The following is a 23,704-nucleotide window of genomic DNA, read 5'->3' as shown; positions in this document are numbered from 1 at the left end:
TTTATTTTAGACAGAGAGAGAGTGCTTGCACACACGCAGGGTGGAGGCGCAGAGATAGAGGAGTAGAGGATCTTAAGCAGACCTTGTGCTGAGCACAGAGCTGATTTGGGGCTCGATCTCAGGACCCTGAGATCATGACCTGAAGTGAAAGCAAGCAAGAGTCCATGCTTAACTCTGCCACCCAGGCACCGCTGAAATTATATGTTAAAAGAGATTTACACACATTTAAAACAGAGATGATTAATTATCCAGTGCAATTTCTCTAAAAACACCAGGAATCTCAAGTGCGTTCTTCTCTTCTTTATGTATGGTCGTCTGTATATGTCTGTGTGTGTATAGATAAATAGATATCAATTATATATATCAATTTATATATGTCAATTAAAGATTCATCAAACTATGTGGTATTCTATTTAATATAGATGTCATGGTAAATATAGTTCAGTATATTCTAATTCTTTGAAAGCTGTCATATGTGATTGCCATTTGCCATCAAATAACTCCAAACATTTTATAAACCAGATTTTTCTGTATACATTGAACTACAATATAAAGCTCTATGCTCTTACAAACTCTAAGTTCACTATTGGGTTTCAGATTAATAAAAAGGAAATTTTGAAATAATTTCACTTTAAAGATAATAGGAAACTTTAAAATAGTTTTTATATATGTCTTTTTTCTCATCTCTTATTGATTTGCTTTCTTCAGCAAAAGAAGCAGTTCCCTTTACTTGTTTTTGATACCTGTAAAAAAGATTCTCATTCATTTTTAATACAGTTATTCCTAACCTCTTTTATTTTTTGCTTAAATCAATCTTGGGCGAGTTGTCTCATGGTCTTGCTTCTACTGTGCTCCTAAACTACATATAAGTAGTTTATTGACTGCACTCAATCATCTTTTGTGGGCAATGGATCAAGTTCACCTTTGTTTTCACTTTGGTAGGCAAATATTAACTTGATTGTGGTATGTAGACCCTCGTTTAAGTTATAGTATCTTCGTTGATTCTAACACATTCCATTTGGCCTCAAAGACTAAATATGCTGATGGTAAATTATAGACAAGAAAAATTGAAATATTTAGTACAGCAGAAAGAATTGGGAGTGTATTATATAAGAAAATCTACATAGTAGTAATAGTAAATCCACTAGAAGTTCTCAGAAGAGTAATATTTAAGTGATTCATTTAGTTATTAAATAAATTATTCATTAAGTCATTTAAACTGTGTCCAATTTTGAAATACTTTTGACTTTGTTTGGCTTGGTTTCATGATACAACTTTTTCCTCCAATTTTGTCATTGGACATGTATTCATGGAATAGTAGATAAACCTTTATAAAATTATATATGTTAAAAAGCAATTAAACTTTTAAAAAGGAACAACTTTATTTAGTTAGAAGAAATCTTGACTTTATTTCATGAAAAACAATGACATGAAGTGTTATTTCCCATGAAATATACACTCTCTCTAACAAGGGAACAAATTTCAATTCATAGTGAGAAATTTGTACCACAAAACAACATCATATCTTGTGTTGACTTTGTATATAAGCTAACTTATATAGAAAGATAAATAAAACTCCATTCTGAATTCTTATATTTAATATTTGATTTTCAAAATAATCCATGACGGATATGCTCGCCATCTAGAGGAGAAATAAGAAACTCTTTACAGTTTGATAGAAGTTACTGAACTTTTATAACAGACAGATAACAGAGATATTTGTTATTGTGCCAAAATGCTATCTTTGAACCTAATTTGTCAGAATGTGCATACATTTTAATTTTGTTTATATATTAAAAGATTTAGTGTTTATAATCCTAACAGTCATATATATGTAAAGCAAAGCTTTTGCCTTTGTGTTGATTAATATGTAAAACTTTTAACTCTGTTGATATCAAATATTTTTCTATATCTAGTATTTTTTGAAATTGATAATTATAAAAGTACATATCAATATTTAGAATTTACTTAAATTTTAAAATGATCCTATGTAAGGGTAGGTCATTAAACTTTGTCTTTTATGTGTATGTATGTATCTATATATGTGGGTATGTGATGAATATTTAGCTTATGTGTTTATATATGCATGTGTGGTGTGTATGTATATGTGTGTGTATACATTTATATACCTATTTATAAATATATATGTATACATGCCAAAATATTAGAACCTAGCAATTAACCTATTGTTATTCTTTCCTCCCAAATATGGGGTTCTAGAATCTGCTTTTCTCATATCAGCCACCCCAGTCAACCAGCCGCTTTTCGGTCTCCCAGACTGGTGATCTCACTATCACTAACGTCCAACGATCCGATGTCGGTTATTATATCTGCCAGACTTTAAATGTTGCCGGAAGTATCATCACAAAAGCATATTTGGAAGTTACTGATGGTAAAGTAGAGCATTTTATCTGAAAATGTTCAAGTTTGGCTTATGATCTAAAGAGAGTGTCAGTAAATGTGTTTATTTTCTACTGTGTATCTTTCTAACAGCAGTTTTGGTGTAAAGATAAAAAGGATGTCGATACAATGACTAAGTCTAAAATTATTCTTATTTTAACTTGGCTGTACTACAAATTTCCAGCATCGAGTCAGATCCATAAAAGCACAGCAATTAAACAAGGAGAAGTTTATACTGAATAGCTGTACATGGGAATGTTACCATGTTTTAGAAAATAAAGTTATTTTAAAATCTCATAGTGTAAAAAAAATCCTTTTTTTCTCACCAAATTAAGGAGATAAAATGAATTGCTGATAAGTCCTACTCACAACTCAATTATAATGAACAAGTTTTCCATTAATAATGTGATTTTGTCCTGTTTGTCAACTCCCTTGAGCCTGATCAATTAATGCCAAATACATGAAGACACAGTGATGGAAAGAATCTTCAAACCATGAGATGGAGAGTAGTAATAATTTGAGAAGAAAAGAAAAAAATGTATATATATATAAATATATAAAAATATATATGTACATATCTGTATATACATATGTACCTAAAATAAATATATACATATAATATTTATTCTCTTTGTTGCTGTATAGTATTCTATTGTATAAATAGCTCATAATTTATTTATATACGCTTCTACTGATGGATTGCTTTCCGTTGAGGGCTTTTATGAACAAAGTAAATATTCCTGCACTCAGTTATCTTGGTTTGCCTTTTGGCAGATGAATGTACCCATTTTTTTTTTCATTTTCTCATATATTCCAGATACAAGTTTTTATCAGATATGTATTATAAATATTTAGTTTCAGTCATTCTCCTAATAATGATTTTAAGGCTTAAATCACGAATTTTGATTAGGACCAATGTATTATTTTTCTTTTGTAGATGCTTTTAATTTTCTGTCCCACGTAAGTCCATGTAGATGTTCTCCTATGTCATTTTTTAGAAGTTTCATTGTCTATACTTCTAAGATGTAAGTTTTTAATCCATTTTAAATTATTTTGGTGTATGGTATAAAACAAGAATCAAATCCCCTCTATGTGGATACTAATGGTTTCAGCATCATTTATGGAAAAGACAGTATTTTCCTCACTGAATTACAGTGGCATCTTTTTTTTTTTAAAGATTTATTTATTTATTTATTTGAGAGAGAGAATGAGATAGAGAGAGAGAACATGAGGGGGGGAGGGTCAGAGGGAGAAGCAGACTCCCTGCTGAGCTGGAGCCCGATGTGGGACTCACTCCCGGGACTCCAGGATCATGACCTGAGCCGAAGGCAGTCGCTTAACCAACTGAGTCACCCAGGCGCCCTACAGTGGCATCTTAATCATAATTCAGATAAACATAAATGTGTGAGTCTGCTTCTATTCTATTATATTCCATTTATGTATTCATGTCAGTATGTATGGTCTTAATTATTGTAGCTTTAGAGTAAGTCTTATCAACAGGTAATGTAAGTCTCCAACTTTGTTTTTCTTGTTTTGAGTTGGCTATTAGAGGTCCCCTGCATTTTCTTATAAATTTTAAAATGAACTTGTCAGTTTACACACACACACACACACACACACACACATACACACACACACACAACCCTAAACAACAGCAAAAAATCTGAGGTTTTAATTTTGATTTCACTTATTGAGAAATTTAGGAAGAATTAACGTCTTAACAATCTTAGTCTTCCAATTTAGGGAAATGGTATATATTCCATATATGTCTCTCAATTTATATAGATCTTTAATTTTCTCAACATTTTGTAGTTCTCAGGGTAGATATCTTCCAACTCATAAGTTTGTAAAATACGTTTGCAAACTGATAGCAATTGTGATACATAATTCTGATATCTGTAGGTCTATAAATATGAGCTTTTCATTCTTAAACTGGTCAATGTGTATATGTTATTTTTTTTCACTTAAAATTCTATTATGAATGTATTTATATGTATTAACATAGTCTTTGTGATCATTGCTTTGGAGTTAACAAAATATGACTTCTGATGATATGCTCTCATTTTTTTTTAGGATCTTTATATATTTCATGAATGTGAGGAAAAGATAGGCAACTTTCCTAATCTCTGCTGTAACGGGTTACACCACCTGTGGCACTGTCTCCACCAGCACTAACACTAACACACTAACACAGCTAACAGCACTATGCTGATACCCACAGTGTTTCCTTTGTGTCAGGCACTAATGCTAAGAACTGTTTACATATCAGCAATTTAAAATTTGACGACATCTCATTCTACAGATAAGGAAATAGAGGCAGAGACTGGTGAAAAAGTATGCCCAAAGCATACAGATCAGCAGCAGCAGAACTGAGATTTACAACAAAAGTTTGTACTGTCCAGGATGGTAGCCAGCTGCCACGTGAGATTATTTAAATTAGAATTTCAATTACTTAAAGTTTATTAAAATTGTACATCCTGTTCCTTAATCACACTAGCCCGATTCAGATGCTCAGTATCCACTGGACGGTATTGGCTTCTGTGTTGGATAGCACAGTTATGGAACATTTTCATTTTAGAGGCACATCTTTCTCCAAGATGCACTTACTCACTTTACTAAAATTCATTCTCATAATGAAAATTCATTCTAATGATACCAGTGTTAAATATTAGACCCTAAATTTGAGGTTCTTCTCCTAAATCCTAAATTTAGGCTTGACTCAGAAATGTACTACACTCTTTAGTTTGTGAAAATGTAAATATTTTATCAGTATGTTATTCTACCCTGAGATAACAACAAAATGTTTCATTTTTTTTCTACCTAAAAACATGAAATTGCTTTAATGAACTCCTTCAGCTTTGGTTTACCTATCAGTTTTTACCGAAAAGGGTAAGCGGCAATATCGCAATTCATACATATGTCTAGCTTTTTGCAGTTAGCAAAGCACCTTCATATCTATTATTGCATTTAAATCTTCATAGCAATCCCTTGAGCCGGCTAAACATTATTATCTGCCGATTACAGATAAAAAAACAACAAAACTGAGGCTTAGAGAATTTAAGGAAGCGGCCCAAAACACAGGACAGATGGAGATGATCATCAACCCTACTCCTCTTCTCTTGCCTTATTTTTGTGAACTACCCAGTGTAAACCAGGAAGAAATAAATGACAGAGGAACAGCATGATTAAACTGGGTTGGGATAGGGTGGGGAGGTGTGAATGATGCTAAATATGATGCAAACACCGAAGCACTTTAAAGATCAGAAAACTGAATAAATCCCCGGATACTGGATTGTTTCTAAATATAACAAGACTACCAAATGTAAGCCATTCTGTTACTGGATTTAATTATAATCCTTTATAAAGAAACACTGTTACTAATTTAATTAATGTCTAGAAATAAATATTCATTCATTCTTATGATCAAGGAAACACAGGTGGTAGAATCTTCTAAGACCCCAAAGCAATAAAGCACTTACATTCTTTTTTTCACACTTATCAGGTGGGGCCTCTAATTTGATTTTAGCCAATCTCAACAGAAAACGTAGAAAAGATTAAACAATTCTAAACAAAGGAATCATTGCCTTACATTTGTCATCCATGGAGTATCTGAAACACTCCTGCCAGGTTACAAACTCCGGCCTTCTAACATGCCTCCCTGGTATTTGCAAATTTCATACCAGTAATCAAGCATGGTAGAGAATCAGAAGGGTGGAGTGAAAATGCAGTTGCTGATTTCACTCTGTTGCTTTCTTGTTTTGCTTAAGTTGAATGCACAAAACTAATAATTATTGCATGGTGAATGAGAACAAATTGAACTGTGACTCCAGCTTGTGAAAATCTTTGGAGCATAAAACTTTGAACATGACACATCTCGCTTTGCAAATTGTTGCATCCAGAATTTAGTCACTCTGGCAACTAGTTTCTTTTAACCAGGCAACTTCTTAAACTAGTCTTTTATATATTTGTGACTTGAAAATTTGTAACTAATATTTGGAATTTTAAAGCTTGATAACGAAAAAAAGTTCTTAAACTTCATTTTTAATTTTTACTCATTTAAAAAAGCATTGCATCTGTGGAGTTTCACTGAAGTTGACCTATCGGGGGTGAGAACTGAGAACAACTCTCCAACGCAAGTTGTTCTAGTTACACTCCAGGTGTTTTAGATTTTTCTCTAAATAATGGCTTTCTTGTCTGAGATCGTTTTTAGGTTTTAGGCTTTTCATTTAATAATAAGAACAATTTTAATTTATATATTATAAAAATTCCTTCCATTGTTTCCTTCCATAGAACATTAAAACTATTAAGGTAATAGAATTTGTGAAAGTGTTTTCTAATCCCTGTAATTCCAGCACGGAAGTCTATTTCCTATGTTAGGACATGAGCTTGAGTTACATTTTTGGATTAGCCTACTAACAATGTATTTGAACAGTATTCTAGTTTTTCCTGAATTCAGTGGGATTGGGAAAGTTTTACCCACGTAATTCTGTTAATAGAATTCCAAGACAGAAAGAGCTCAGTAATATTGAATAAATTCTAAAAGTCCAAAGCCCCTTTTTGAATCCAAAATTGTCAGCCATGCCGGTACGATACCAGAATTTTTTTCTGCTGGATATAAAACAGTTATCAGATATCAAGTTGGCTTTTGTTCATTTATGAAAATGTGTCTCATAAGTTTCCTTGGGGTAGGTGGTTTTTTGGTTGTCGTTGTGTTTGATTTTTACATATTTTAAAGTTTAAAAAGTAGACATTCCACTTCTCACCACTAGACATCTACTTCACCGTCCACAATTTTTTTTTTAAGATTTATTTATTTGACAGAACGAGAGAGAGAGCACAAGCGGGGGAACGGGAGAGGGAGAAGCAGACTCCCTGCCAAGCAGGGAGCCCGATGCAGGGCTCGATCGTGACCCCAACTGCAGGCAGATGCTTAACCGACTGAGCCATCCAGGCGCCCCACCATCCACAATTCTTGTTTCCTCCTAGGACTCTTAAGTTAAAAAAGGTCCCTTGATGGGGAGGCAAGCTCAGTCAGGGCTTGGTCATTTGAAAGGAACACATGGTATCTTATTTTAACATCCTGAATCAGGGCATCATATAAATGCATTCTGAATAATGCTCGTCTCCTACTTTAATTACTTGTTTAATTAGTTTGTTTTAAAGCCTAGAGCAACTGCTGTTGCTTGGATGATTAGCAAATTGCTTCCAGTTGTAGAAATCGATTTCCTGTTGTTTCTTTTGGTAGTGATTGCTGACCGGCCTCCCCCAGTCATTCGGCAAGGTCCCGGGAATCAGACTGTGGCAGTGGATGGTACTGTAGTGCTCAGCTGTGTGGCCACAGGCAGTCCGGTGCCCACGATTCTGTGGAGAAAGGATGGAATCCTTGTGTCAACCCAAGATTCTCGAATCAAGCAGCTGGAGACGGGAGTGCTGCAGATCCGATACGCTAAGGTAACTTGAAATGACACCCTGGCTTCCCCGTTTTGCTCCATTTTGTGTTTGCCTCCAGCAACCAGGGCTGAAGTCTCAAATTTTAGAACCAATGAAATGCTAGCTAACGGTACTGATATATTATTAACGGAGGCTTTATTCTTTCAGACATTCCACTGTGTATATTTAAGATGACTCGACTCATAACTTAGCTCCTAGCAAGTAATTTTAGCTTTTAGATGAAGGAGAAAAAAAAGTTTTTTGAGACCTATTGAGGAAAGTAGGTGGGGATTTGTGGGAGAAAAAATACCTTCCAGTTAGTGGTATGATGCACTCATTCCATAAAAGCATTTTTCAAAGAGATTTTTCCAGTCCCATGTTATCGACAATGCCCTTGGATGGTCTTCTATTGTGAATATTTGGTTCAACATTTTGCAACTACAGAATACTGTACATGCAAAGAAAAACCAGATAGCAATGTACACGCCGAGTGTACAGTACAAATCAGAATGTTAAATGATGAAAAGCCTACAAGTTTGTGAGAACAATTTAGGGATTTACCTTCCCAGGGCATCACATCCTATACGTGTTCTTGCAGGACTGTGTTGTCTTGTTTTGTTTTTCCTTTTCTTTTAGGTCAAGATCAGACAGGCTCACAAGGCATATGAAAGAATAGCTTTGACAGCAATAAACATAAATTTCAATCGCTTCATTGCCTATTGTGGGTGGCTTCTTGGGAGTTTTGGATCAGCTTAACAGTTCATTGTACATGCCATGAAAGTTAATATGTTGTAGTTCTTTGTGACAATGATTGCAATTTTGTTATTACAGTTGCCAGAGTGAGATGGCAACATTCTTGCTTTATCAAACATTACTTGAAGATCGAGTTGTTACCTTAGGCAGAGGTGTATGGGTTCATTTTGCTGCTGATGATTTTAAAGCTGAACACGTGACCCCTGTTTGTTTTCTGGCATTCGGTCTTTAGAAGGGAGAAAGAGCCTTCATTCCAGCTGAGGTTTGACTTATTAAACAGGTAAAAAAATAAAATAAAATGGGGAAAAAAAGAGTGAATACTTTGAGAAGAAATCATTTTTGGTTTATCTTTTTTTTCTGTAATATCTGTTTATCTCAGATATCCATATGCATGCAACTCTGATGAAATAGGAAATAGCAAGAATAGTCATTGGCTAAATTTTATCAGCTTTACTATGTGACATTAAATGTGAAGATATAAGTTAGTAATAAAGATTAGCCCTTTGAATTTGAATACCTCATTATTAATTGTCCCTGACACTAAAAATAGTGCTAGGGTAAAGCATTAAATATTATTTTATACAATTAAGATAACCATATAAATTTTTTTCCGTATTCCTGCAATATTTTCCTTCATATTCAATAAAAACATATTCAATTAAGAGGACGTTTCTGGTTATTGAATTTTAATGCTGTTATCCATATTCATGGGACATATACAAAACTATAATTGCTTTTCCAGCTTGTTGAGCTCTCGATTGTTCCAAATATTTATTTTCCATCTATCTTCTCAGCTGGGTGACACAGGTCGGTACACCTGCATTGCATCGACCCCCAGTGGTGAAGCAACGTGGAGCGCTTACATTGAAGTCCAAGGTAAATTAGCTAGCATTTTTAACTTAAAGCTTAATGTGCGGTCTTTTACTCGCTGGTAAATGGATGAAGTAGATGGCCTGATGTCTGAGTAGATATATAATGGTGCAATCTACCTTTCTGTGCTTATCTGTATATGTGTAAACATCTTTCCTCTTTATCCCCTTTATTAGAATTTGGAGTTCCAGTTCAGCCTCCAAGACCCACCGACCCAAATTTAATCCCTAGTGCCCCCTCAAAACCCGAAGTTACAGATGTCAGCAGAAATACAGTAACATTGTCATGGCAACCAAATTTGAATTCGGGTGCAACTCCAACATCTTATATTATAGAAGCCTTCAGGTAGAGTAAAGCTGATGTTTCCTAGTTGGTTTGTTGTTTCGATTTGCCATTACATACGCATGTTCTAACTTGTGTATCTGTCCTTAGCCATGCATCTGGTAGCAGTTGGCAGACCGTAGCCGAGAACGTGAAAACAGAAACATTTGCCATTAAAGGACTCAAACCTAATGCAATTTACCTTTTCCTTGTGAGGGCAGCAAATGCGTATGGAATTAGTGATCCAAGCCAGATATCAGACCCAGTGAAAACACAAGGTAAATACTGATTTACTCAACCTTGTGACACCTACTTATTCTTAGATGTTACACTTTCACAAGTCAGTGGTTTGTACTGCATACGTGCTAATTGTGTATGTAAGACAGATCTGTTCTTCCAGGAGCTCCATTAATTTTTAATACACAAACACAATGTCTGCAAACTTTATTGTTTTCTGGACTAAGTACTCCCAAGATAAGGTTACTAACAAAGAGCAGTGTCTCTCATTTTATAAAATCACAATCCAATCAGACAAAAACAGTGTGTATTTTTGTATTATATTTGGTTTCTCCCCCTATGAAGCATGGGGAAAAAAATACTTCAGGTCAGTATGTTTGGTCTGTCTTTCATTGTCAGTTATATGAGCCATGGTATATTAAACTTTTAAATGAAAGTCATGTATATTTTGGTCCAAGCTGAGTTAAAGAAACAGAGAAAAGGAAAAATGAATATGTGGAGCAAATTAGAAATTTGCTCACTTGGGCCACATTCTGGATATACTGCTTTTTATTGTCTTTTGTGAATAAAAATTAGATTTCAACAGATGACCTTCCATCCACCACCATGCCCCACTTATTATTTTAAAGCTTTAATAGGAGTGAAATGTACATATTGAATAAAAAGGTGATTTGAATCAATCTTTACCCTTTTTTAACATATTGTCACAAAAATACGTTCTTATATTAATAGAAAAAGAAAATTCTAGATGGTAGTGATAGAAATATGCCATTATTTTCTTAACATTCAGAGGAATCATAATATCTCAGTCTTGAGTTTACCTTTACAAAGGAAAAAAATGTAACTTAGATATAGTGATAGTAACAAGTTGTACACACAAGGACTGAAAGACTTAAAACTATTTTTTACTGGTTTTAGAGAGGGTCTGCCAGCCATTTTGCTTGTTTTGTCTTCTCTGATGAGTGTATAAAGAATCTTTCTGGAAGGACCTTTTGCTTCAGAATTCACACAGAAAGCAAACTGAGTTGTAGAACATGTCCATGTTTGTCTCCTGCTGTGTGAATTCAACACACCTAAGTGCCTATATTTGCTATTATGAGTCACTTCATCAGGAACGCTAATATTCTTGGAGCCTGCCTTAATGCAGTTTGAGGTTTTCAATATTAGATACGCATTTGTAAAGAATGCAGACCCAATGACAGCTGTAAAGTGAATTTAAATTTTTGTCCCGACTATAGGGGTCTCTACCTAGGAGACTCCTCCGTTTTGATTGACTGCTATTCTGTTATATACTCTTATGAATGATTTTGTAGTCTACATCCTCATTTGTAAATAAGGAGGTAGTTCACAATCTGAAAATTAATTTAAGTCTTTTTACATTTTAACTGACTTACCTTTATATGTGAATAGCTAGGGGAGCAACCTAAGTGAAATAAACTCATGTCATTTGGAAGACGGGAAATATGGTGAAATAGGCCTGCCATTTTGAAGTCAAAGGATTTTTAATCTCACCTCCTGAACCTATGAGCTATGTAGCCCTGAGCAAGTTAGTTTGTCCTGCGCTTCAGTTTCGTCACATATATAAAATGGGGCTAAAAATAGGCACTCCACAGGTTTGGACAAGGATTAATTTATGAGTGTATAAGACTCAGATTTCTGTTTTCTGCCATAAGAATTTGTTATTGGACTCATGTTTCTTTTACTGTCTGGACTAAAAATAAAGGGAGTTGATAAACTGCAGATATCATGAAACTGAGAAAGACAGGCTGAGGAATGAGAGCATTGGAATTAAATCTGTCTCAATAGACAGGAAGGATGGGTCAACACTAAGGTTAAATTAATGGAGCAAATTCAGAAGTGTGCCACTTAAACTTAAGGTTTAAAACTTAACTGTGGAAGGATGGACTAAGGATACCAGGCTTAAATGGGGAGTACATGTGTGTGTCGGGGTGCTGGGGGCACACAGATCTCAGTATTTGAAGTCAACTAAAGCACCCATTTGAGTCAACTGAGTGATGTCATTGCCAAAAGAACAAATGTGGTCTTAGCTGGCATTAGCAGAATTATGTCTGGATCAAGTAATCCCCTCCCTTTACTCTGAACTGGTCAGGTTATGAATGGAATAATGTGTTCTTTTCTGAACACTACATTTTCAGGTAGACTTTTAGAAGGACAAGGAAGTTAGTTGGCAGAGCTGCACTGAAGGCTGAAAATCACATCACTGGAAAAGAAGTTCAGGGATCTTGGCGTGTTTTCCCCCCAAAATAAGAAAGTTAGAGTAGACATGGTATTTTTTTCCTTAACATTTTAAGAGACCATCATGTGAAAAGGGTATGCGTATTTTAATCCCAGGCAACAAAACAGAACCAAGGAGTAGAAGTAACATTGAGGAAGATTTCATTGTCTGATTCTTGGGCTGCTTCTGAGATACTGTGACGCTCAGCTGAAGGTTAGGCTGGAACTTGGGGAAAAATCTGGAAGAAAGAACAGAACGTTTGTGTAGTAAGGATAAGGAGAAAAGCCAGGGGTGGGGGGCATTCAGGAGAGACTTATTGGAAATGGATTCATAAGAGAGCAGCCATAATTTCTATAACCATTTCTGTAACATGGCTGCAAAAAAAAAAAAAAAAAAAAAATTTCCCCAAGTAGAGATTCCTATGAAGGAGCTGGGTCAGAGTTAAAGGTACAAGGCAGTTTTCAGTTCAGAACTCAGGTAGACCCATGTCACAGTTGGAGTTAGAGCCTTGTCGTAGGGTAATCGAGATGTTTTCCCCCAAAAAAGATTCAATAATGCAAAGAAGATGACATGAGTTGTGGGCAAGTAGGGGGTGTGTTGGCCATTGCTGCGATGGTGGGGTTGTTGCCACTGGAACTACTGTGTCTCCTCCCCGTGTCCTACCTGCATAGCGTTCTGAGCCCTGTCTTTGAAGAATGTGTACACAGACACAGAATGCACGGCATACGTATGGTACAGGTAATAAGAACTCAGTCATTGTAAATAACGAAGTGGGGCCTGCATGAGCTCTCTTCAGAGACTGTGTGTAGGGAATTCCAACACTGGGGAAGCAGCCGGGTAGAATTACAGTCTAAAATTTCCTCCAGATTAATTCCGAGAATGTTCGGAAGGACCTTTTACATAATAATACATTTTCTTTTCAAGAGGAGGAAAGGGACAAGAAAAATAAAAGGACCAATTCATAAACTTTTCAATGTTATTAAGTATTACTTTTCATTGTTCTCTCTGATGGGCCATTTTCTGAATATTCTAGGCTGCTGTTGCCAAAATAGTTACACCAGGCAAGGGAGTTTCGTAGTTTACATGAAGGGATTGACTGACGAGTTTATCTCAAAGCAAAGAAATTAGAGATTGCGATGAAAATCATAGTAGTTACCATTTAAAATGGTTATTTACATGTTTGCGGTTACTTCTGGAAAGGCAGAAGATTCCCTGATAGAAGCTTACCTATGAGAGGACATGTGTTTTCATACAGTGATTCCCTTTCACTCAACCAACGTTTATTAAGCACATTCTAAATGTATGGCGCAGGGCTAGGTGTTCTGGGTTCACAAAGATCAACCCAGTCCCTGCTTTCAAGACAGGGCTTCATATGACTTACAAAATGCAGTTCTCACAGCAACCCTCAGAAATATCTGCCATTGATACTGCCATTTGCCAGGTGAGAAAACAGAAAAATAGTGAGGTTAGAAAATCTTCTCTATGTTTCACGGCCGATGAGTTGCTGAGTTGGGGTGCAAACCCAAGTCTGTCTTATCGCAAGGACTTCATGCTTACTCCAGAGATAGATGGTAGCTGGAATCATCCGAGCAATAGAAACCAGTAGGGAAGGAAGAACATTGGAGTTGGGAGCGTGAGGGGCAAGTGCTTTGTGTCTCTAGGCTGTGATAATAGGTTGCCTGAGGGCCAGTGTTAGCCAAGGATATTTGTGAGGGATGCTAAAGTATGAGAAGCCAAAATTATCTGTTGTTTTTGGCATTTTGCTTATTTATAAGCTTAATTGATGGGTGCAGTATATATGTACAGTCAAGGGTATTATATTTAAGAGTGTTAAATAGCATTCTTGATCTGTCTTCTATTTGCCTGACTTCTGTGGAGTCCCTCAAACCTGAATAACCTCATTTTGTTTGTTTGTTCCAAGTTTTTAATTTAAATTCTAGTTAGTTAACATATGGCATAATATTGGACAACCTCATTTTAATAAAAATATTTTTTGCTTGTTTAGAATATCTTTAAAGATAGTCATTCAGAAAACTAAAATTCTCATTTCTGCTGTTTATGGGATGGTAAATACTCTAGCGTATATATGCCAACATATACTACTCTGAGAAAGAATTCTGGCCACAAAAATCTCTTTATTTTCTTCCCTACTTCACCCTGTGTTCCCTTTTATTATTTATTTATCTTTTAAGATTTTATCTATTTGAGAGAGAGAGGAGCACAGGGAGGGACTAGCAGCCTCTGTGCTGAGCGCAGAGCCCGATGCAGGGCTCAGTACCATGACCCTGAGATCATGATCTGAACTGAAATCAAGAGTTGGATACTTAACCAACTGAGCCACCCAAGCACCGCCCGCCTTTTATTATTGTAAGCAAAGCAAGATATCTGTATTTAGAAAACCTCCTTAGAAATGGGCAATTTTTACTGAGTACAGACTTTAGAATTTTAACAAATCCCCTCCTTATTGGGGGAAAAAAGTGCAACATATGAACACTAGTAATAGTTTAATTCTTACCTTGTTATTGGTCTCCTTTCTTAAATTTTGGTGTTCTTGAGATTAAGAACTTTTTATTTAACCTTCTTTACAGTGATACAATAACTGAACTAAAAAAGCAAACCATTAAATAGATGGTTAGGTACTCTCTTCTCATCAGATTTATTTTGTTATTCTGTTCTGTTCTGTTCTATTCTATTCTGTTCTGTTCTATTCTTTCATTTTACTCCATCCCATTCCATTCTACTGGTGGCTTCTGTATCCCTCATCATAGCTACTACTAACTTACCATATACCTTATTTGGGAAGATATCCAAGTTCATCTTATAAGATGTAAGGTGTCTAATTTCTTTTTGTGCTTGCTTTTCACTTTTATATGTTTCCATTCTTTTCATTACTCATCCACTCTATTGCAACTTCTGGCTCTTTTCTTTCTTGCGTGGTCAGGATCACTGTCGAATTTTATAACAAACTCAGGGGATTGCACTCAGCTCCTCATCCTTGGTGAGAAAGTGATCATTTCATGGTAGGAGGCACCCTCAGATGCTGCTTTTTGCCATTGTTACCTTTGCTTCCTGCTCTTTCTTGCTTTCTGCATGCCCTCTGCTTGTTCCCTCTCTCTCTCTCTATGTCCCCATCTTCCCTATGCCAATAAAAAGGTTAAGTTGTTCCCATTTTATCCTGTATCACAGGTTGGCTTCCCAGTTGGAATGATTCTTCTCTGAGAGTTGCTATGAATGCACGGATTGTTTCACCATGCTTTCATTCAAGTCAGTTACATTGCATAGGATGGTAACACGGTCTTCTTGGATTGTTGCAGATGTTCCCCCAACAAGTCAGGGAATAGATCACAAGCAGGTCCAGAGAGAACTGGGAAATGTTGTACTGCACCTCCACAACCCTACCATCCTTTCTTCCTCTTCAATCGAAGTGCACTGGACAGTGAGTCATTATTGTTGCACTATTTGATTTCAGTTTCAATAAGCAGATGACTTCTGGGAGATCATTATATGAAAAAAATATTTATGGAACAGATAGTTTATATATATGTCCACCAATGACAGCCTTATAATGTAAGCATTGTTTATTATGGTAGCTGTGCACTGGCTTTCAACAAAAACAGTTTCATATTGTGTGTATTTTCTATTATACAGCAATAGTAAACTTTACCATTACCAAAGGAAAGGAACACGTATTAATTATAAATATGGTACTTGTGACAGGATCGTTATTACATAATATTTTTTAGACGTAAGAAATATTTCTGAGTAGTATTAAATTGGCGTCTAAAATTGGAAAGTTTAAGGATCAAAAGATCCTTTTCATCCTGACACCCCTAAGACGGCTGTCACAGAACTGCTCTGATGCCTAAAATTTCTGCATGAACCCTAGAAATTAGTATCTAACATTATATAGTAAGCTGAAAAAGTGACTATATTACAAAAGACAGTGATTTGTTTTTCGTGTTCTATTTATATATAAACTAGAAAACTATAGGGTGAAGCCAGATAGAATTGTTTGCATTTTGTCACATTTAATTTGCATAATTTTTAAATAAATCAATAAAAGATATAAATGGTTGTATTTTTTGTCATTTTAATAGGTGGACCAACAGTCTCAGTATATTCAAGGTTATAAAATTCTTTATCGGCCATCTGGAGCCAACCATGGTGAATCGGAGTGGTTAGTTTTTGAAGTGAGGACCCCAACCAAAAATAGCGTGGTTATCCCTGATCTCAGAAAGGGAGTCAACTATGAAATTAAGGCTCGTCCTTTTTTTAATGAATTTCAAGGAGCAGATAGTGAAATTAAATTTGCTAAAACCTTAGAAGAAGGCAAGTATAATGAAACGTGTGATTACTGCGCATTGTAGTACATTTGTTAGGTTTTTATTAACTTAATTGAAAAAATCTTAATGTTAATTGTGACATTAATTAACTGTCTTGATATTGAACGTTATATTTTGCTAAGAGATTTTGTTCAGTTAGAACTACTAGAAATAAAAACTCTGTAATACTTGACTTGCTTTAATAGCCTATATAAAAATTTGCAAATGTGAACCATATAATGGCATATGTAGGACATACTCAGTTGTTGAGAACTAAAATTCACATTTAAAGATGAATTTGTTCTCAATTTGCTTGACTTTCCATTAATTATTTTCCATTCACTTATTGAATGTTACTTTGAGTAATGATTTATAAATAAGGTGAGTAATGTTTTGGTTTGCCCAGGAATTTCTGGGGTTAGCATTTTATGCTTATTCCTCATGTCTGTGGAAACCCCTCAGCTCTAGAAAAACCAGTATGATTGGCCACCCAATACCTGGAATTTCAATCTTAGTATTTACATAAAAGTAAAAAAAGGTTACGTGTCACAAGTATACTCTGTAAAAATAACCAGAATTTTCCCTAAAATCTACTTATTTTGATTACATAAATGATAGGATATAGTTAATGTCATGGATGATTAATATATAGCTTTATACTTTGGAACCTTTGTAGGGAGAACATGACACTAAGGTTACAGGGTAGGAGGAATAAGAATTTTCCTGGGATGTTTTGTGGAGATAATCTACATAACTTTGGTTATGGAAAATTCGCCATAAACAAAAGCTTTAGGAATTTTGAGGAGAAGCTTAAATCGGTTGGGTATCTCATTCAAGTGATGAGATACATCTTTAAACCATATGGATATATTGACATATATTTTACATAGTTATTACTTGACTTTAAATGTTGTGTCTGCTTTCAGTGTTCTCTAATATACTCATAATGTATCTACTTTTTAAAACAATTTAATAGCACCCAGTGCCCCACCCCAAAGTGTAACTGTATCAAAGAATGATGGAAATGGAACTGCAATTCTTGTTAGTTGGCAGCCGCCTCCAGAAGACACTCAGAATGGAATGGTCCAAGAGTATAAGGTAACACATATATAGTAATTACTGAGGGACATCCTTCTCCCCCTACAAAGCAAAGCAAAAGAAAAAGCTTGTCGAAATTGTGGGTATTTGGCGCCATCTGCTGGTGCGTAAAGCAACATGTAAAATTATTTTTAAAAGACTTCCCTGTTTATTAGATAATTGTGGAATAAATCTTAAGCCATTTGAAAAAACAATTAACTTAAAAGAAGCAATCTATATGGTCACAAAATCTATAGGTCCATATAATTTTACACAAACAACAAGTATGAATGCTAATAAAAAATTGTGGGTTTTTTTACCTTAAAAAGCTAGCTTGAATATATTTTGCAGGATTGGATTGCCCCATGGGATGGGCTAAGAGTCAAATACTATCAAATAGGGTTTGCTTTCTTCTTCTTCTTCTTTTTTTTTTTGACATGTTTGAAGTTTTAGAACTTTGAAGCTAAGTTGGAAAACTTATTTTAAGGTGCACAAATTTTTTTTCCCTGTAAACCTTGTTTTAGTCTCTAAACAAAATTTCATATCTCAGAAGAGATTCAGTTATAAATTTATGTATGTTTAAATGAATTTTAAAAATAATAAGAGGGCAAGTGACTCAATCTGATAATTCTGATAATTATTTTGACCTGTGAGGTCAGCAGCTCTAGTGATTAAATTTAGAGTCTTACATAGACTTGTTTTGAGCAAATAGTTTCAAGCATGACAAGATACAGTTAAAAACAAAATTAGGCTCATGAGAGGTATCCTGTCAATGACTCTGTATTATAGGAAAGTCTTAATGATCTATGATAAATGAATAATTGATAGATTAAATCAGGGAAATCTCAATAGAAAATAGATTTTACATGTCCTTTTTTCAACATGTATGTAAACACATTGCATACTAGAAGAATTTTAACTGTGAAACATTTTTTCTCTAGATACTGCTTTATATTTCCATGATACCTGAGTATTTTTTAGTTACTAGCTAAATTGTGATACTTAGTAGTTTATCTCCTATATGTGAATACTTTATACTGTCTCTATTGATATGAAACTGATATTCAAAAGGTGACCCACATTTATCTTCTACAGGTAGTTAGATGCTAACATCAGAATAACTTGTGGACTCATTTTCCAAACATATGTACCTGACCACCATTCTCAGAGATTCTGTCTCAGTAGGTCTGATGTGGGGGGAGTTGCATATGTACTGGGATAGATCTTTCCAAGGTGATTCTGATGTGCATTCTTGGTAAGGCTTGCCAATAAAGACCATCAATGTTCTTTTGAGTAGCAAATTGATTTGGACAATAACCAGATATACTGAGCTTCGTTTTAGGCCTAAAATTTTCTTAAAATGATTTTTAAAAACAAACTGAAAACCTCTTTATGAAATCTGCCAGAATTTTAAAAGGGTGACATTTAAAGTATTTAAAATTGTGCCATGAATGCCCTGTGAATGTTCTAAGATATTTCAAATTAGATCTTCTAGTGTCATTGAGTCATTAAAAGGTAAGAGTCTCTACAATTTAAGTGTTTTCTTGTGAATTTCAAGGTTATCTCAAGACGAGGGAGTAACAGGATGCTATGGTTCAGTCCAGAAAAATGAACGGTTATAGAGATTTTTAGGGATTTAAAATGAGGTGATGTCTCAGCTCTCAAGCAAAATTGTATAATGTAGGCATTTTCCCCTAAGAGTCAAAACTCATTTCTCTCCAGAAGAAATGCAAAAGGGTGGATTTCACTTAACTTCATGGTCAATTTAAAATAATAAAATGCCTTTCCGAACCTGATTGACTGGTACAAGATCAGTTTGTGGCTTTGGTTCAGCTGCGTAATGTAATTGGGGGGAAAAGAAATCACAAAGGACTCTTTATTTCCAACTGGTCAGGGCCTGGTATAGAGTCTGACCATTTACTGGTGTTATGCATTGAAACTATATTAAAATAATATTAACTTGTAAAGAAAAAAATGAAAGGTTATTGCTCACGTGATAGGGGACACTGATACTCCTAGATTTATTTTAAGTCCCATTTCCTATTACAGTTTAGACAATAGGCTACTTGAAACTAATCCTACATTTTGCTTGAGGACATCATAAAGAATATAGAGCATGTCTTACTACTCCATGGATCATTTTCTTATATTAACTGAGTCCAAATACTGTCATGCACCATATCCAACTTCTTAAACATTGCAAATCACTCTATGGTTAAATAACCCTTTAGTGAAATTTAAATTAAGGATTGCAGTGTAGTTCAGAAGCCTTAATTTCCTGAAAATAATTTCCTGTCATAAATATCCTTATCAAAGTTAATGAGCTCTACAATAATTTTCTTATTAGAAGAATACTTTTCTTTCAAGTCAAATATGTATTGTTATTCTTTATGATCTCATCTGTGTTATCAAAGACAAATTAATATTCCCACTTAAATATAAGATCAGAGTGCTAATTTTCTCTCATTGATAGTAGTGCAACATGCCACAGGCTGAGGAGACTCCTAGGAAGATCCCAACTCCTTATGTCCAGTTTTATTTATTTATTTTTAAGTAAACTCTACACACAACATAGGGCTCGAACTCAGGACCCCAAGATCAAGAGTTGCGTGTTCTACCAACTGAGCCAGCCAGGTCCCCTGTCCAGTTTTATTTTTAATAACCATATTTTTGCAAAGGTACTTTAGATTTAGTTATTGTTCTTTATCTGGATATACACAGTTTTTTGCAAAGCTCCTTTTTTTTCTGGCAAATAATTTCTTAGGTGTTTAAAAATAAAAAACTGATAATTTGGGCTGATAGCCTGTGTCTTTGAACAAAAGTCTGTAGACTTTCCTAATAGAATCCTTGAGAAGTATATGAGAAAATTAAAAGAGGTCTTAAAGATACTGCTAACCTGAGGTTTGACTGGGAAAGTCCGCTCAGAACTAGATCCTAGGGGAAAATGACGTTTGCAGCATTCTGTATCAGGTCCATGATAAGTCTGAACTTGGTCTCAGTCTAAAACCGAAATACTATGTTGATCTATGCATTCGCTTAAAAAATTTACCGGCTTAAAATTCCTTGTGCTCTTCTTACAGGTTTGGTGTCTGGGCAATGAAACTCGCTATCATATAAACAAGACGGTGGATGGCTCCACCTTTTCTGTGGTCATTCCTTCTCTGGTTCCTGGGATCCGATACAGCGTAGAGGTGGCCGCCAGCACTGGGGCTGGGGCTGGGGTGAAGAGTGAACCACAGTTCATCCAGTTAGGTGAGTGCGCAGATCTGGTTCGAGAGTCTATTGCTGCCCCCATGGTCCTGCCTTTTTTGGTTTTTGGAAAGAGACAAAAATGATAATGTTAGCTTTATTTAAAATATATGCATTATATGTTGTATAAAATATATAAATATAAATACATAATTATATAAATATATAATATGATTATATAAATACATAATACATATCACAACTAGACTGAAACGTAGCCAAGCACACATTTTAAATTGTATTTCAAGCAAAGGTTGTCAGCATTCATTGTCATCCTAATTCCATCCTGTTGAATTTTCTTTCTTTCTTTTTTTTTTTCCTATTCAACAAATACTCTTAATTGAACATCAAGGATACCTCAATGAACAAGAAAGACACAGTCTGAATCTTCATGGAATTTACAGTTATTTGGATTTAAAAAAAAAACTTCCATGAAAAACTTAAACTAGGTATTAGAAGTTTAAGCAATATACAATTTATATTTACTATTTTGGTGTCTATTTAAAACTGTAATTGCTTTTTATAAGAAAAGATGGATCCCAATGTCAAAGAGAATCGGGATACGGTTCTATGCTAATTACTTGGAAAGGTAAATATGATGTGTGCTTCAGAGGTGGTTAGAGGAATTAAAAAAGGAAAAATATTAAGAAAAAAAACTGACAGAGAAGCCTTGTTACTACAGTTTCCTCTAGGGAATGTGGCATGAATATGAAATACAAGTTAGTAAGTGGTTACTAGTAAAAATCTAAAGAAACAACAACAAAAACAATTATCAATGGAAAGGGGAAAGAAAAGTGTCACTATTAAGAAGCTACATTTAAATTATGAAAAATGCTGAATGTAGAGTCAACTTTGGCTTATTCCTTTCAGATCAGAAGTTAAGCATTAGTAAGATTTTGTTAGGAAAAGGATCAGATATATGCATTTTTATACTTCACAGACAAGTACATAGTATTTTTGCATTTGGATGATAATTGAGGACATTCTAGAAATTATTTCAAAACAAAATTAAGAAACATTTGGCTTTGAATAAACTCCATTGCTATGTAAACTCTACATTCAGTTTGGAAACTCCTATCATTGTTCCATTGTCAAGACAGTGCTTTCTGCTCTAACGGATGTCTTTGCTGAACCTCCGTGGTGTAGCACTATAAAGTTCACCTGAAGTGTCGTAATTGTGGGGTGGGACTCTGTACCATGTAGACAGGGAGGGTCACGGGCTGATAAGGTTTACCTTTTTGTAACGTGGAGCTTCCAAGGCTGACCCAAGGCCAGCAGAGAGAAAAGAAACCCACAGGGTGGGGCAGGATTTAATGGTGCAGGACTAGAAATGGTGCTCATCACTCCTGTGCAGACCTCAAATCGGGGAATGGGAACACTGCCAAATGAAGTCACTGGCTAGAGAGTTACCTCCTGAAAACTCTATCGTATGAAGGTAACATTCAAACCTTTAGAGGAGAGCTTGTGCTATCTGCCACAGCCATGGTCCAGAATTTGATTTGGGGATTATCTTTTAAAACAGTGATTACATATGCAACTTTTAAGCAAAAATAGTTTCATGGTTTATTTCAGGTTCATTTATTACAAAATTACAAAATAGGAAACTATTTAAAAGAATTGCTTGATGCATCTGTTACAACGTTAGGTTAGACATAGGGGAAAATAGTCTAAATAACTCAGAGTTGCCCAGTTTTATGAAACATCAGTATTAACTTATTAAAATTGATATTATAAGTGGCACTGTGATGACCTACGCACTGTTGATGTCATTTACCTTTTTTTTTAAGGTATGGTTTCAGTCCTTTTTCAAAGATGCTTTGGAAAAGGACTGTGTGTAATTTTATTTATTTGAGATTTAAATCAGGGGATTTAAGGGTCAAATTGGTTTCCTTGAAATTATAAATGTGTTCCCGTTTTCCATATCTTGATATAGCCTCAGCTGCAGGGAGACAAAGACTGAGGTATAGAGTGGCCGTTTTAATTCATTAGTCACACCACACTTTATTCTGCTAAGCCCATCTGGTCGCTTGCATGGAACCTCTCTTGGCTGTCTCCATAAAATCTGAAGCTACCCAACTTAACCTTGCACAAATAGCCATGAAATCCATAAACTTAGGAGATACAAAGAGTGTATCAAGGGGAAAAAAAAAAAAAAAAAAGAATAGGTCTGCTTGGTGAACTCTCAGAGGATGAAGTGCTTTTAGGAAAACCATAGATAAAAGAGCCTGGAACATGAAATAAAACTTTCAGTCAACAAACCGTTGAAGGCAGGTGACCGAGACAGTTTATAAAAATAGGTTTTTCAGGCTTGACCCTCCATAGAATAAAATCTGGAACTCTGTTCAAGAAAAAAAAGCAAACAAAACACACACACACACACACACACACACACACACACACGTAGCAATGTAGCTACCATTTTACATAGAAAGGGGTGCTATTTTCCCAAGGTGGTTTCCTTAGCCATTGAACGCTGCTTATTTTTCCTACGAATGTCTTTTTGGGGCACCATATCATTTAATAAGAAAGAAAAAAAATCTGTAGAATTTTTTTCTGTTTGAGAAATGTTCTTCATATATAATGAGCTATACCAGTTACTTTTTTCCTGAAAAAAAAGGAATTTTGGACTAGAACAAATGGTTCTATTTTAAAGCAGGTTGATTAGCAAAACATTTTCGGAGTCAAATAAAATTAGATGATTGTAAGAAAGCACCATTCCTAATGAAATGGACAAACACCTTCTTGTTTCACCAGATGTTGTGGGGGAAGAACATTAAAACCGCGAGCACTGATGGGAATTGTGCCCACT

The 23,704-nt window shown here is 35.1% G+C and overlaps 1 protein-coding gene across 9 annotated transcripts in view; it reads left to right on the top strand.

Moving 5' to 3' along the window:
- The window catches only part of ROBO1 (roundabout guidance receptor 1), a 1,122,251-nt gene that overhangs the window by 1,042,068 nt on the left and 56,479 nt on the right, over window positions 1–23,704 (top strand). For all 9 annotated transcript variants that reach the window (XM_073892039.1, XM_073892029.1, XM_073892010.1 and 6 more), the window contains 9 exons: window positions 2,221–2,392; window positions 7,646–7,851; window positions 9,378–9,459; window positions 9,630–9,798; window positions 9,886–10,052; window positions 15,562–15,683; window positions 16,345–16,576; window positions 17,546–17,667; window positions 20,727–20,898. In XM_073892039.1, the coding sequence (XP_073748140.1) occupies window positions 2,221–2,392; window positions 7,646–7,851; window positions 9,378–9,459; window positions 9,630–9,798; window positions 9,886–10,052; window positions 15,562–15,683; window positions 16,345–16,576; window positions 17,546–17,667; window positions 20,727–20,898 (1,444 nt within the window). The remainder of the gene's footprint in view (window positions 1–2,220; window positions 2,393–7,645; window positions 7,852–9,377; window positions 9,460–9,629; window positions 9,799–9,885; window positions 10,053–15,561; window positions 15,684–16,344; window positions 16,577–17,545; window positions 17,668–20,726; window positions 20,899–23,704) is intronic.

Source organism: Callorhinus ursinus, unplaced genomic scaffold (genome assembly GCF_003265705.2).
Source record: "Callorhinus ursinus isolate GAN/ISIS: 27379988/994484 unplaced genomic scaffold, GSC_fseal_2.0 scaffold1, whole genome shotgun sequence".
In the NCBI taxonomy this organism is placed as follows: domain Eukaryota; kingdom Metazoa; phylum Chordata; class Mammalia; order Carnivora; family Otariidae; genus Callorhinus; species Callorhinus ursinus.
This window is presented reverse-complemented; position numbering and strand designations above follow the sequence as displayed.